The following is a 16,483-nucleotide window of genomic DNA, read 5'->3' as shown; positions in this document are numbered from 1 at the left end:
GTTTATAAATGTTTCTACCTGAGAACGAAAAGTGAAAAATCAAGCTGAATACTTGTTTTTAGTTTGTTTGAAAAAATAAAAAGACGAAAAAGGAAGTGTTTTCTCGGTTTTCTACTTTCAATATTAAATCAAAAAACGAATGAACACACGACACAGTCTGTGTATCATCTGATCATTTCATTTCCTGTTTGGAATGGAATAACGAGAAATGAAAAGTTTATTCGGTGTTTCGTTTAGTTTAATAAACGGAAAATGAGATTTCGGCTCAATTTAAAATTTTTCGTTTGTGGTTTACAAATCGGTTTATGGCTTTGATATTTCGTTTGCACATGTGGGCGGCGCTGAAACACCCCTTTCATCTGATTGGTCAAACCGCTTCGTCTTCAGTACAGCCAGAATAAGAGTCCGTACGGCACACTCACATCCCACTTTAACCCCCTGTGAGCAATAGGGGAAACCCAGAAAGTGCACTGCTATAAACAATGAAACATAAGCCCTGCTGTCTTCAAATAAATAAACTTCAGTCACACTGTAATTGCTGTACAGTATAATGATACTAACTGTAGTTTCTCCAGCTTGAATTGTGGGTTCATCAGTAGATCACTGAGGTTTTTTACTCCAGAGTCTCCTAGTTTATTCCAGCTCAGGTCCAGCTCTCTCAGGTGTGATGGGTTTGATTTCAGAGCTGAAGTCACATCAGAACAACCTTCATCTGTCATATAACAGCAGCTTAAACTACATTAGCAGAGAGAGAGAAGAAAATAAGACAGAAGAAAAGAAAACGTCTTGGTTACGAATGTAACCCTCGTTCCCTGAGTAGGGAACGGAGACGTTACGTCGGATGACGACGATTGGGGTTTCGCTTAGAAGCCTATCACCTTCGAGTATATAAAACGAGCCAATGGCAATGAAATGCCATGGGTCTGCGGAATTTGCATAGCGTATCTCCGCCCGCCGCAGGGGGTATATAAGGAAGTACGCCGGCAACATGCAGATATGTCTTCGCTGAGGAGTCGAAACTGGACCCAGGCGTTTTTCAGCGATACAGCGGAAGTGGCAGGAAGACGTAACGTCTCCGTTCCCTACTCAGGGAACGAGGGTTACATACGTAACCGAGACGTTCCCTTTCGTGGTCACTCCGAGTTACGTCGGATGACGACGATTGGGGTTCCAGTCTAATCACGCCATCTCGGCTGTCATCCAGTGCCCTGCGTAAGTCTGAGCTCCCTGTTGTGAGACTAGCACGAACGAAGGAGTCCTACTTAACACAGGAATACCAAGGTACACTGGGAAGCATATCTCAGGAGAAATATGCAATTATGCCCAACCATTAAGGGGGGGACTTGAGAGACACATATGACCCAGAGGGATGCATATGGAGTATCACTGAGGTGTCCAGCCGCAGGTGGAATATTTAAACCCCAGGGGTGGCAAGGTGGCTTGCCAAGGGAAAGACACATGCTCAAAAGAGACTTACAGTGGAAATACACATGTGGAGGTCGCTCAGAGGGGGGACCATGCGCATGGAGGCACCTAGTCAAGCGCAAAAGCTGCGTTATGGCAGATTGGCATAACTCAGGCGCTGACGTCACCGGTGCTGGAGGAAACTCAGAGCTTATCAGACTCACCTGAGAAGAAAATCGCACGTATCCCGTCCGTGGAGAGGAATGGCGAGCAAGCGAAGACCCCTGAGCAGAATCTAGTACCGGCTGGTTGAAGCGAGTACATGGGAAGAAACTGGCTCTACTCGGAGATTATAGAATCTCGCGAATGTGTTGGGTGTCGCCCAGCCTGCAGCTCTACAAATGTCTGTTAGTGAGGCGCCATGCGCTAGAGCCCAAGAGGAAGCCACACTACGAGTGGAGTGGGCTTTCACACCAAGGGGGCATTGACGACCTTGCTGCTGGTATGCCAAAGCGATGGTATCCACTATCCAGTGAGATAACCTTTGCTTTGAGAGAGCCTTTCCCTTCAGCTTCCCACCATAACAGACAAAGAGCTGGTCTGAGGTCCTGAAACACTGCGTTCTGTCTACGTAAGCATGAAGGGCGCGTACTGGACAGAGCAGTGCCAAGGCTGGGTCTGCCTCCTCCAAGGGCAGCGCTTGCAGGTTCACTACCTGGTCACGAAAGGGTGTGGTAGGAACCTTGGGCACATATCCAGGCCGGGGTCTCAGGATCACGTGAGAGTTAGCCGGCCCGAATTCCAGGCACGCTTCGTCAACCAAAAATGCCTGCAGGTCCCCTACCCTCTTGATGGAGGCCAATGCAACCAGGAGCGCTGTCTTCATAGACAGGAACTTAAGCTCTACTGATTGCAAAGGCTCAAATGGAGCACTCTGCAGGGCAGTTAGAACCACTGAGAGGTCCCAAGAGGGTACGAGGGGAGGACGAGGAGGATTCAGTCTCCTCGCTCCCCTCAGGAACCTGATGATCAGGTCGTGCTTTCCCAGAGACTTACCATCAACTGCGTCGTGATGTGCGGCAATGGCGGCAACAAACACTTTCAGGGTGGAGGGAGACAGCCTTCGCTCTAACCCTTCTTGCAGGAAGGAAAGCACGACACTGATCAAGAACACCAGTTGACGAAGAGGTTCCACTTCAACGCATAGGCATGTCTCGTGGACGATGCTCTAGCGGAAGTGATGGTAGCCACCACCACAGGTGGTAGGGTACTCAAACCTGCCTCGTCCCGTCCAGGAGCCACACGTGGAGGTTCCAAAGATCGGGACGAGGGTGCCAAAGGGTGCCCCGTTCCTGAGAAAGGAGGTCCTTCCTCAGAGGAATTGGCCAGGGAGGTGCTGTCGCGAGGAGTACTAGTTCGGAGAACCGGTTGTGTCAATATGGGGCAACCAAAATGACCTGCTCCTCGTCCTCCCTGATCTTGCGCAAGGTCTGCGCAAGAAGGCTCACTGGGGGAAACGCATACTTGCGTAGGCCCCGCGGCCAGCTGTGCGCCAGTGCATCCGTGCCGAGCTTGCCCTCGGTCAGGGAATAATACAGGTCGCAATGGGACGAGTCGTGGGAGGCAAACAGGTCTACCTGTGCGTCACCGAACTGATCCCAAATCAGCTGGACCGACTGGGGATGGAGTCGCCATTCTCCAGTGAGAGGCCGAACTCGAGACAGCTCGTCGGCTGCCTGGTTCAGGTGTCCCGGGATATAAATGGCTCGAAGCGACCTCAGATGCTTCTGACTCCATATGAGGAGGTGGCGAGCGAGTTGCGACATACGGCGGGAGCGTAGACCACGCTGGTGGTTGATGTACGCTACTGTCGCGGTATTGTCTGAACGGACTAGAACGTGCTGACCCTTGAGCAGCGCATGGAAGCGGTGCAGGGTGAGACGTACAGCCAGCACTTGAGGCAATTGACATGCCAAAGGCGCTGGGGTCCTGTCCAGGAGCCCGCGGCAGCATGTCCATTGCACATGGCGCCCCAGCCCGTGGTGGAGGCATCTGTTGATACAACAACATGCCGGGAAACTCGTTCTAGGGGCACTCCGGCCCGTAGAAAACTGAGGTCCGTCCACGGGGTGAAGGTCTGACGGCAGGCTGGAGTCAGTGCGACTCGGAGCGTGCCGTGTTGCCATGCCCACCTCGGGACTCGATCGCGAAGCCAAAGCTGAAGCGGTCTCATATGAAGCAATCCCAGCGGCGTTACTGCGGCTCGTAAGCTGCGCGCACATGGCGACCGAGTCGATCTCCATACCGAGAAAAGAGATCCTCTGCGCGGGGCAGAGTTTGCTCTTCTCCCAGTTGACCCGAAGGCCCAGACGAGCTAGGTGCCGGAGCACTAAGTCCCTGTGTTCGCAAACCTGGTCTCGAGAGTGAGCTAGGATCAGCCAGTCGACGAGATAGTTCAGGATGCGAACCCCGAGTTCCCGGAGGGGAACAAGGGCTGCCTCGACGACCTTCGTAAAGATGCGAGGAGACAGGGCTAGCCCGAAAGGGAGAACCGCGTACTGGTATGCCTGCCCCTCGAAAGCAAACCGTAGAAACGGTCTGTGTCGAGGTAAAATGGAGACATGGAAGTAGGCGTCATTCAGGTCGATCGCTGCAAACCAATCCTGCGGCCGCACACACTGGAGGATGTGTTTGGCCGTTAGCATCTTGAACGGCAGCCTGTGAAGGGAGCGGTTCAAGACGCGCAGGTCGAGGATTGGTCGTAACCCACCGGACTTCTTGGGTACAATGAAGTAAGGGCTGTAGAAGCCGGACTTCATCTCGGCTGGAGGGACAATCTCGATCGCACCCTTCGCCAGTAGGGTGGCGACCTCCGCTCTCATGACAGGGGCATTGCCACCGACCATAGTGAAGCGGACTCCCCTGAAGCGGGGAGGAGATATCGCGAACTGAATCGCGTAGCCGAATCTGATGGTTCTCGTGACCTAGCGGGACAGTCTGGGAAGCTCTAGCCAGGCCTCCAGAAAGTGCACCAGCGGGGTCATACGAACCACAGACGTACCGTCGGTGGGGTAGCGAGGCGGAATGACCGGCACCGGCGAGGGTGGCATAGCGGCCCTGTGCGGGGGCACGGTCATTAACCGCGTCCTGCCAGAGGAGGCCAGGGGAGGGCGCGCGTCCCACGGGGGCGTGCTCTGGCAGGGGTCTGGCGACAGAGGGGGATGAGAGGAGCGTGGCCCGTGGGCGGCGCGTGCTGTCATCCCGCACCTCTGGGACAGAGGAGAGCGGCAGTGGCGGGACCCGAGGGTGGCGCGCACTGCGGCCCTCGGACTCTGTCGGCTCAGGATTGGGGGATTCAATTCTGTCTGAGAACAAAAGATTCTCCCCCGGCCCTCCACCGGGGGAAGGAGTGGCCCTGCTACCAGCTCCTGAACAGAATTGAGCGCCAATCCTGAGCAGCCCATCTCAGGGGCGCCGCTTGGCCTGGCGTTTAGCGGGCCGCGGGGCCGGAGAGGGCTGTGGCGCCTTCCTGCGGCTTCCTCCACGACGCGGCCTAGATGAAGGCTGCTGCTGGGGCCGTGCGGGAGGGGCGGGAGCCGCGGGAGGGCGCCCTCGGCGGCGAGCAGGCTGAGGATTCTGTGCCGACGGCTGAGCAGCAGCGGAGCGTCGGGGCAGAATGTGCTTGATCGCCTCAGTCTGCTTCTGGGCGGTCGAGAACTGCTGGGCAAAGTCCTCGACGGCACCGCCGAAAAGGCCGGCCTGGGACATTGGAGCATCGAGCAGACGAGTCCGCTCGGGCTCACGCATATCGGCCAGGTTCAGCCAGAGATGTCGCTCCTGGACCACAGCTGTGGACATCACCAGACCGAGGGAGCGCGCGGTCACCTTCGGCGCTCGGAGAGAGAGGTCGGTGGCGGCGCGCAGCTCATCGAAGAGCCCTGGGTCTGTCCTACCCTCGTGCATGTCACGGAGCACCTTGGCCTGGTAGACCTGCAAGATGGCCATGGCATGCAAAGAGGCAGCTGCCTGTCCCGCCGCTCTGTAAGACTTCGCCACCGTAGTAGAAGAAAATCTACAGGCTTTGGATGGGTGCTTAGAATCACCACTCGATGAAGCGCTTGTCGGACACAGCTGCATCGCGACAGAACGTTCGACCGGGGGAATCCCAGTGTACCCACAAGCATCATCCTTATCGAGGGGAAGAAAGGCGGAGAAAGCCGACGAACGATCACGGGAAGACATGGGGGCCTTCCAGGACCGCGTGACTTCCTCATGCACTTCCGGGAAGAATGGTATTGGGGTTGGGCGGCGACGAGTGTCAGCGGCCACTCCCAAAAACCAATCATCCAGCCGCGAGCGCACTGGATCGGGTGGCGGGGACCACTCGAGCCCAATGGCCGCGGCTGCCCGGGAAAGCATGGCAGTCAGCTCGGGATCAGACTCGGGCAATGCTGGCACGCCCGAGGGCGGCAACACAGCCGAATCCTCACTTCCCGAGGACTCATGCCCACCTTGTGATGCAGTGATCGACATTGCATCCTCTGCTGGAGCTCCAAACGAAACACGCGGGGCCTCCGTAGAGGGACCAGCGGTCTCAGTTTGAACACTCGCGGGTACCAATGCTGAAGAGGGGCGTGTGGACCGTGGACGTATCGGCGGTGTGTCCCACACAGTCACCCTCAGGTCACCCCGGCCACCAGCCGAAGTACTAGCTCTCGGGGAGTCAGTTGATCGGGGTGTGGGTAGGGGGACTCTCGCTCTGGTGAGCTCATTGAGTCTCGACCGCAGCATGGAGATGGTCATGTTCCCGCAGTGAGAACATGAGTCATCCACAAACGCTGCTTTAGCGTGATCAACGCCCAAACACGCTAAGCAGAGATTGTGCCCATCAGGAGAAAATACATCGCGACCACAACCAGAAGTGCACGGGCGAGACATCTTTAAAAAGACGTGCCACATGCAATGCTCTATTTGTGAGAGGAAAACTCCGCGGATGTTGAAGCGAACAGGGAGAAATCACACTAACTGTCAGATCACTGACCAGATCAGCAGGGTAGTGTGCACTCGCTGAAATCGCCGTCACACCAACACCGGAGAGCTCGCTCGTCTCGAAGGAATGAGAAGAAATAACTCAGGATTTTGGCTTGCGTGGAGTGGAGAAGTTCTCAGCTCCGAAGCGAAAACATATCTGCATGTTGCCGGCGTACTTCCTTATATACCCCCTGCGGCGGGCGGAGATACGCTATGCAAATTCCGCAGACCCATGGCATTTCATTGCCATTGGCTCGTTTTATATACTCGAAGGTGATAGGCTTCTAAGCGAAACCCCAATCGTCGTCATCCGACGTAACTCGGAGTGACCACGAAAGGGAACTCTTTATTCTGTAAAGTCACATCATCTTCATAAGCAAATAAAACAGAGAGAGGAAGAGAGATCTTCATCTTTATTTCACCAGATCACAAAATACTAAGTTTGCACAAATACAGTGTTAAAGTGTTTTAGTTTAAACTGTTGAAGTGATTTTAAGCATTTTGATTCTTGTATGTGAATGTGACTGACCTCAATCTCTCCAGTTTACAGTGTGAATCCTTCAGTACGGCACATAAGTGCTTCACTCCAGAGTCTCCTAGTGTATTCCTGCTCAGGTCCAGCTCTCTCAGGTGTGACGAGTTTGATTTCAGAGCTGAAGTCAGGATGAGACTCTGTTTCTCTGTAATACTGCAATCAATCAGACTGAAGACAGAAAGAGAAAATGACTCAGATCTATGATGATCAACTAACGTGTTCATCTTCATCCAGACTTTTGCTGACAAATAAACAGGGATATCAAGGTAAAGGTCACATGGAGAAAGACTACACATTGTTCATTTAAATATACTACCAACACTGTAACAATACAAAGGTTGAAATTGTTGATGTATTTGTTTACACATTCATTTCATTTCATTTTTAAAGGGTCACGAAACCCCAAAACACATTTTTTGATGACGTGACACGTGACCTTTCCAACGTGATGATGTAATACGTGGCACATCTCAGAGATGGTACAAGACAGGCATTTGTGGTTAAAAAGTATATATATATATATATATATATATATATATATATATATATATATATATACCCCCTTTTTTTTGAATATGTTGGGAAGTTGACCTTCCCAGACAATCCTGAGTAAACTTAGTGTCCCACGTTTTTTGCTGTAAATGACTTTAATACGAATAAAGTATAATTATACTAACTGTAGTTTCTCCAGCTTGAATTGTGGGTTCATCAGTAGATCACTGAGGTTTTTCACTCCAGAGTCTCCTAGTTTATTCCAGCTCAGGTCCAGCTCTCTCAGGTGTGATGAGTTTGATTTCAGAGCTGAAGTCAGGATGAGACTCTGTTCCTCTGTAATACTGCATCTATACAGACTGAAGACAGAAAGAGAAAATGACTCAGATCTATGATGATCAACTAACGTGTTCATCTTCATCCAGCAGACTTTTGCTGATAAATAAACAGGGATATCTATGGAGCTAGAATTGTGTCTTTATTACATGCGAGTAAATAAGTTATCTGAGAGGAAAAAAAAAGTTTGAGAGAAAAAGTTATCACACTGATAGCAAAAAAGCATTTCATGAGAGAAAAAATTATATTTGAGAGAAAGTTTTCATACCAATAGTAAAAAATAATAATATTTGAGACTAAAAAAAGTTTTGAGAGAAAATATTTTAAAAATAAATAAAATCTCTCTCAAAATACTTTGAAAAAAAAAAACTCTCAAATATATATTTTTTGCTATCAGTGTAAAAAAAAAATTGAGTTTCTCTCAAAACGCTTTTCTTTGCTCTCGATGCAATTTCTTGCTCTCGTGTCAGGATTTAGCTTTTGCTGTGAAAATTGTGTCATGGGCGGGGCCACGTTCCTATTGGCCAGTCGGGTGAGCATCGTCTTGTCTTCCCAGCGGGCACCTTGATGTCAAAATGACGTCACGAAATAGGTCAAAAATTAAAGTCATATTGACGTCAAAGTGTCTGTCAATTTGGTGTCGAGATTTTGACCTCTGCTGATGTCATTTTGCCAAACAAAAAGGTGAAATGCATGGCCGTACACTTATTACCAGCTTCACTTAAAACTAACCAGAATTACTTTATTTAATTTCCGGTTTAATGAAATCATATTTTGTATTTTAAGGTCACCATGATGGTGGTTAGCGTTTGCTTTAGTTGTGCTCTTGACCCTTGACTCTTTAATATAAAAAATTCTCTGGCTGCTATAATTTTGTGTTTATAAAGCACATTTGTTGTAGCTAAAAAAGTCATGAGAAAATGAGATCAGGTCATGATGGCTGTTTATTGATGATGATATCATCATGTAATTGCCTGAATCCCTGATCTTATTCAGTGTCTAATGCTTTGATCATATTGGACTTGTGGTTTTAATATTGTTTTATAATAGAAGCTGTTTAATTTTACAGCATGAGAGTAATATTGTTTATCAAATAATGTAAAGGATTTAAAGCATTATACTTTTTCCTCTACATTATTACTTAGCCATCAGTGTATGACTCTCAACAATGGTGACAATCAATGAAATGCTTCATGCAGTGCATGCTGGGTACCACCAATCAAAACTCACCCATATCTCCCAACATGCATTGCGGCTTTAATAAATTATGCAGCTGGATTTTTTATAGTTTGTTTTATGCTCAGAGTTGATCTGATTGTCACTATTGTTGAGATTCACATGCTGTTCCTTGATGTCTGTGTGTGTCTAAGTACTACCATAGATGAAAGATTTTTGTGCACTAAATAGTTTTTAAAAACCAAGTATATTATTTGATAAACAACACTACTAGACATGCTGTGGAATCAAATGACTTATTTTGCCATTAATGATTATAAATAAAACAGTTTCAAAATCATGAGTCCTATATAATCAAAGCATTAGACACTGAATAAGACCAGGGATTCCGGCAATTACATGATGATATCTTCATCATCAGTAAACAACCAACATCACCTGATCTCATGGCTTTTTTTGCTACAACAATTGTGCTTTATAAACACACCATTATAACAGCCAGAGAACATTTAAAATTAAAGAGTCAAGGGTCAAGAGCACAACTAAAGCCACCATCATGGTGACTTTAAAATGCAAAATATGATTTCATTAAACCGCAAATTAAATAAAGTAAATCTGGTTAGTTTTAAGTGAAGCTGGTAATAAGTGTATGGCCATGCATTTCACCTTTTTGTTTGGCAAAATGACATCAGCAGAGGTCAAAATCTCAACATCAAATTGACATCGACACTTTGACGTCAATATACTTTCATTTTTGACCTATTTCGTGACGTCATTTTGACATCAATGTTGATGTCATATTGATGTTAAATTGACGTCAAGGTGCCCGCTGGGTTGTGAGTCGAACTGAATCATTACACCATTGTTCGGTTCACCGGCATAGATGTCGCCTCTGCCTTAGTTGAGTTTGTGCTAAATACAGAGTAATCAGACTTTAGCCATGAAAATGTCACAAGTAACAGAAATAAGCACAAATGTCAGAGCATGTCAGAACACCTCCAGGCCCAGAAAACACCTCAGACCCCAGAGGGTTAAAGCACCACCAAAAGCAAAAGTTTTAAATCGTCGTCTTGAGGGAAGAAAATGAACGTCAGCAGCTTCAGTAAGGTAACCTTCACAGGTTTCTAAAAGATCTAAAGGGACTTTCTTACAAACAATCTCATTTGTAGGGCATCACTTTAAAATAATTCAACATCTGTTTCTTTAAAAGCATGTGTACAAGATAGTAATTTTTGGATTTCCACTTGAATTTTTCCTACCCAAATTTAAAGTAAATAATTTGTAAAAAATTAAGCTCAAATATGTGATATGTAGCTAGAACACCAGCACCTCGATGTCCTTTTTTTTCTACCCATGGTCGCAATCAGTGACTGGATGGACTACCGTGAAAGTCGGAGGTCGGGGCGGAGGTCAGCTCCATCTTTAAAATATAGATGAAGAATTGGCACATTGGATTGTAGGGCTCATAATCTGTAAACGTGTTTATAGTTTTTTTGTTTTCTGTGTTGGCTTATTTATAAATATAATATGTATGTATGTATGTATTATATGTATTTGATCCATTTCTTATGTGTGTGTGTGTGTGTGTGTGTGTGTATATATATATATATATATATATTATACACACACACACACATTTATGAATACTTAAGATGTAAAAGCCTCTAAGTGCCATCTGAAATTTTCTTCTAGTTTGATCATTTTTATCAAGCTTGTATGTTTATGTTCAGTTATTTCACTTTAATGGCAATGAAAAGGACCTATTAATTGTCATTAAAGTGAAATTACTGACCCTAAATATACAAGCTTGATAAAAATGCTCATTTTCGAAGATTTTTTTTTCTACATCTGAAGTCTTCATGTATACACATATATATGAATGTGTGTGTGTATATGTGTGTATTGTATCTGACCTCAGTGTGTTACCCTACATGTATATATATATATATATATATATATATTAGGGATATCCCCGATCCGATTACGTGATCGGAAATCGGGTGTTTTCAGACTCGATCGGAATCGGACGTTACCTCCCGATCAGGACTCGGATATATATGTATATATATTCTCATTATTTTTTAACACATATGTAGTTATGCGGTGGCACAGAGTTACGCTGGTTTCACACTGCACGCATTAGCAGAGCATAAGCAGCGCAGGAGCAGTGTGTATGGTGAGCAGGAGCAGGACACGCGCGTTTTGCTTTCACACTGGCAGCGTTTGTCACGCGCGGTTGAACCACGGGTTGTGTAGGCTACAGACAGAGTACTCTATAATGGATAAGTTGGCATTGCTTTTTTTTTCGTTTTCAAATACATTTAAGAGAAAAGACTTGTCAAGAAGCTTATTTTATTAATAATTTCATGTAACTTTTGGTTCATCTTTGTTTTTATTGTTATGGCAACAAGTTTGTTTTTGGACATTTGTTTTCTTTTTAAATTGCTGTTGGTGATCTGTTTAAAACACAATAGATATCATCAATGCACTTTTTGGATAAAACTGCGGTGTATTTTGGCCATGATCAATGCATTGTCACTTTAATTCAGCGTAAGTGGCGCAGCAAAAATAGACTCGGCGCCGAAACGATCGCGGCACTTCTGCTCTGCTACTCACTGCCGCGCCACCTCTGCGAAAAAAATACGCACTGCACGCTCTGCTAACAGTGCAGTGTGAAACCGGCATAAGAGTTAGGAGTGCAGTTCCTAAAAGCACATTACTGGCTTTGCAAACACTATAGCACTTTTATTTTTTATTTGTTTACATGCCTGCCGGGTATTTTAAGTTGAGGTGCTATTTGTTTATATATTAGACTTTTTTTATATTTACTGTTGCACTAAAGTCCAAAAGTGAAGAATTTATTTATTACTTGATTGTTCAAGCTACCTCACAGAAGTGCTCTGTTTTTTAACAGAGTTGTTGAATGTTAAAATAAGGTGAATTAAATAAAAAATAAGGAACATCCTGGATCTGTTTTTTCGCTCTTCTTTATTTTTATTTTTTTATGTATTAACCCTCTGGGGACCAAGCTGTTTTGGGGGTCCTTGAGATGTTCTGACATGCCTTGACATTTGTGCTTTTTTCAGTTATTTATAAAGATGTTAATGGCAAAGGTGTAAATTCACTCTATAAAGCACAAACAGGGCTACCATAATATGCGAGCAACGTGTATGTAGATGTTTGTATTTTTAAGAGAATAATGTTTATGCGTGGTTATTGGAAAAAATAAAAATGAAAGTTGCTGAATTAAGACCACAAAACACATATTAAATATGTGTCCACAAGACTTTTGAGTAGTTTACACCTTAGATTACAATGTCCCACCCACTCTGCATAAAGACTCTGCATAATGACTCTGCCTAATGAGCCAGGTGTGACACTGACTGAGCCACAATGCAAGGACAAAAGATGTATTTAGACTTACATTGACCATATAAGATTTCGCTTACATCTCTCTTGTAAATATGTTTTACTATTTTATTAAAAATGTTACAATTACAACAATAATTACAATTTCAACAATATTTGAAGTGTACTCTTTCTTTGTAAAAAAAAAAAAAAAAGATTATAGGCCTACATTTTATCATATGCATTCATTAGTTTGAATATAGCCAACATTGGAACATCTAACATCTTAGTCTATGACTTTATTTTTGACAAAAATAGTAGGCTATTTTATATATATATATATATATATATATATATATATATATATATATATATATATATATATATATATATATATAAAACGTTAGATATGAGCAGACATTGCTAAACAAAAGCTTATTTGATGAGGCAGTATATTCTACAGTAGCCTAAAAACTGTTTAATACGTTGCTTATACAAATATATTTTATTTCAACATATTTCAGTCGATTTTTACTCATCTCAGTAGGCTATAGCAAAGCAGTTTATTCTTTCACACACAGACGCGCGATTCATATTTAGGCTAAACAGTCTTTACAAATATGTACCCTTCATTCATCTCACAGAAAGGCGAGTCATATTATAGAAATGCGATTCATCTTTTTGCGGTTTACATAGGCCTACACTAACGTTATTCCATAACGTTATTCCACATCAACACTTGAGAAAAGAAAACAGCCTACCTCACTCCTCAGCGGGATCTGCTCCTCATATCAGGAGATATTGCTCCTCATATCAGCACTGTTCTGAGGAAACTTTTCTCCATAAGGTAGGCTATATTATGCCTCACTCGCGACGCTTTGTTTACAGCTGATGTGGGGGCGTTTCACAGACTGAAATGGTTCTCAGAATTTGCATTTGAATAGCACGCGCTCTCCAGGGAGTGGTCAAATTACTTTTGAATGGCTCGTAATGAGCTCGACTGGAGTCGCTCTCTTTTTATACAGATTACAGAAGCTGAGAATATTTGTTTTTTATATAAATTACTTCATTTAAAAGATGCGATCTCAAGCTTTATGCCCGTGGGTCTGTTTGCCTGTTTGACTGAATTTTCGCGGAGTTATAGATCATTTTCGAACGCGTTTCAAATGGGAGTTTACTGACAGAGAGAAGGCAGAAATCGCATCATGTTCATTTTTCTTTATTTGTCAAAAAGCAAAACACTTTATTTTTATTGTGAGTATACAGAAAAAAAATTTAAACTGAACAGGATCGATTGATGTATTACACGAAAATGAAAGATCAAAATGAACAGAGCATTAAGTGTTTATTTTTCATTGCTAAAAAAAAAAACGAGCAAAACGCGCGGGCGCGTTTTTGGTCCCCAGAGGGTTAAGTATCGGATCGGGACTCGGTATCGGCAGATACTCAAAATCAAATGACTCGGACTCGAGGGCAAAAAAACCTGATCGGGACATCCCTAATATATATATATCAGTGTTTCCCACACATAGACTGATTCGTGGCGGTGTGCCACAGAATCAACACAGGCCGCCACAAATTGCGTTTTGTTATAATTTTTTTTATTTAAATTTACGCTATTTAAAACACGCAGTGTGTTCACTCAGCTGCATTTCCTTTCCCTGCTCTCCCTCCGTCTCTCTGTCACTCACGCGTCTCTCTCACAAGCAATTTTTAATAAGCGTCAAAGCCTTATTTGATCGGTGAGTGATGTAGATGATTATAAGCTGTGAATAAAATAAACTTACTATAAATAATGTTATGTCATTTTTTACTCTTACACTGAATGTTTGAATTTTGTGAAGGTGTGAATAATTTTTGACGACTCCTCTGAATTGTGAGCACGAACGACGTAAAAACGCAGACGAATGCAGAAGGAAGAACTAAAAACATTACTCTAAGTTGGTGCAGTTAGTGGAATGGGCTCTTTAAATTTTCACACTGATGTGACCGCGCATGTTATGTGACAATACCAACATGGTGCATGTAGTACGTCCGGACTCCATTCATACTATCCATATTCATACTATATAGAGCGTACTTTTTTAACGGTCGCGAAGTAAGTTCTAATTTAAATGTAGTACCTACTCCCATAGTACGAGATTTCGGACGCAGCTTTAGTCCATATAGGGAACACATGAAAAAGTGCCATAATCATGTGACATTCTGGGGATTTTTCAAAAGTTGGGTTGCAGCTTAACCCTCTGGGGACCAAGCTGTTTTTGGGGTCCTTGAGATGTTCTGACATGCTCTGACATTTGTGCTTTTTTCAGTTATTTATAAACATGTTAATGGCAAAGGTGTAAATTCACTCTATATAGCACAAACAGGGCTACCATAATATGCGAGCAACGTGTATGTAGATGTTTGTATTTTTAAGAGAATAATGTTTATGCGTGGTTATTGGAAAAAAATAAAATGAAAGTTGCTGATTTAAGAACACAAAACACATATTAAATATGTGTCCACAAGACTTTTGACTAATTGATGTTGTCCCTTTGAGTTCTAGCTTCAAAAATATGTGAAAATCATCCTGCCTAATTGTTCACATAAAACACTACATTGATTTAAACATTGTAAAACAGTTTTTTTGTCAGAAGAGGTTTATGCGTGGGAGTGGTAATGGGTCATCATTATTAATGAGATTCAGACCAGGGGTGTGACATAGACGCTCCCCCAAGTGCTAATGGGCCATCAAGTGAGGCAGCCTGAACAAAGAATGAGGAGATTCAAATGTTTTGTTTTTCAATCTGTTTTATTGTAATTTTGTAAAAACAAAAGTAAAGGCAGTTGGTAAATATGTACTTACTCTTTCTGATTTCTGACTGTGTTGCTAAGCGCACTCCGAGTTGCAGGCGGAGGTAGTGATGAAGCTACATTCCTTTTAAAAAAGTTGAAGAATATTATTACATAAATATAACTATAGTAGCATTAGTCTATAATGAATAACTGATGTAAATAATTTTAGACGCGTGCAATAAGCCTATATGCGTGTCAATGGGCCATTACCGGAGAGGCACACCGCAAACATTAGCCTAACACATTTGTGCACTTCATTAACTGGGTATATGTACACATTTCAGCACATTTACACACATTTACAACTGATATTTGCGAGCATGCATCGTTAATGATAATGAGGCAGCATTTATATAGTCAAAATATAATCTAAACACCTACTAGGCCTACTTTCTAAAATAATTTTTAAATTCCATCTTTCATGATCTAAACATATCACTTAGGCTACACATACAAATACACATTTCCTAACCAAGGGGTGTAGCATATGTACACAAAAAAAAAACATTTTTGACGTTGAAATGGTACGAGATATTAAATTAATGGTATAGATATGCACTTTCATTAGATCGTGTTGAATATAGGTAGATATCAAATGTCAATACTCTGGATGGCAAGTCCACCCAGTATAATATGTAAGCTCATGTTTGTCAACTGTTAACTAATGCAAGTAAGAATAAATACTTACTCATCCGAAATTCTATCCACGGCTGGATCAATTTGCTCTTCAAAATACAAACGGTCGTCATCAGAGTAGTTGCGCTCCTCTTCTGATGAAAATCTGGACTCTTCGTCGCTAGTATCCAGGACGAACTGAAGGGCTTCCGCACGGTGTACCGTGTCATCTTCCCAACGCGCAGGTGACTGAATGATGAAACTTGAAGCGTTTAATGCATTTGCTTGGGGGCGTTTACCTGTTTTGCATAGATGGCTTAGCACATTATCTTGTGAATAGCGCGCTCCGTGAGTAGGCGTGAACGAATTAAAGTCAATGAGCTCGTAATGAGCTCGACTGGAATCGCTCTCTTTTTATACAGATTACAGAAGCTGATAATATTTGTTTTTTATATAAATTACTTCATTTAAAAGATGCGATCTCAAGCTTTATGCCCGTGGGTCTGTTTGCCTGTTTGACTGAATTTTTGCGGAGTTATAGATCATTTTCGAACGCGTTTCAAATGAGAGTTTACTGACAGAGAGAAGGCAGAAATCGCATCATGTTAAAGTTTCTTTATTTGTCAAAAAGCAAAACACTTTATTTTTATTGTGAGTATACAGAAAAAAAATATAAACTGAACAGGATCGATTGATGTATAACACGAA

The 16,483-nt window shown here is 43.7% G+C and overlaps 1 protein-coding gene across 6 annotated transcripts in view; it reads right to left on the bottom strand.

Moving 5' to 3' along the window:
* LOC308689790 (NACHT, LRR and PYD domains-containing protein 12-like) overlaps positions 1–16,483 on the bottom strand; it is a 68,466-nt gene that overhangs the window by 18,616 nt on the left and 33,367 nt on the right. For 3 of the 6 annotated variants that reach the window (XM_081363784.1, XM_081363785.1, XM_081363786.1), the window contains 3 exons: positions 7,648–7,821; positions 6,965–7,138; positions 562–735 (listed from right to left, as the gene is read on the bottom strand). The exons of 1 other annotated variant lie outside the window; for it this stretch is intronic. In XM_081363784.1, the coding sequence (XP_081219910.1) occupies positions 562–735; positions 6,965–7,138; positions 7,648–7,821 (522 nt within the window). The remainder of the gene's footprint in view (positions 1–561; positions 736–6,964; positions 7,139–7,647; positions 7,822–16,483) is intronic. 2 more of the 6 variants (XM_081363788.1, XM_081363787.1) reach the window with 2 other exon arrangements.

This window comes from Scardinius erythrophthalmus, assembly GCF_964197995.2.
Source record: "Scardinius erythrophthalmus genome assembly, chromosome: 1".
In the NCBI taxonomy this organism is placed as follows: domain Eukaryota; kingdom Metazoa; phylum Chordata; class Actinopteri; order Cypriniformes; family Leuciscidae; genus Scardinius; species Scardinius erythrophthalmus.
The sequence above is the reverse complement of the archived record's forward strand: the minus strand, read 5'-3'. Positions and strand labels throughout refer to the sequence as shown.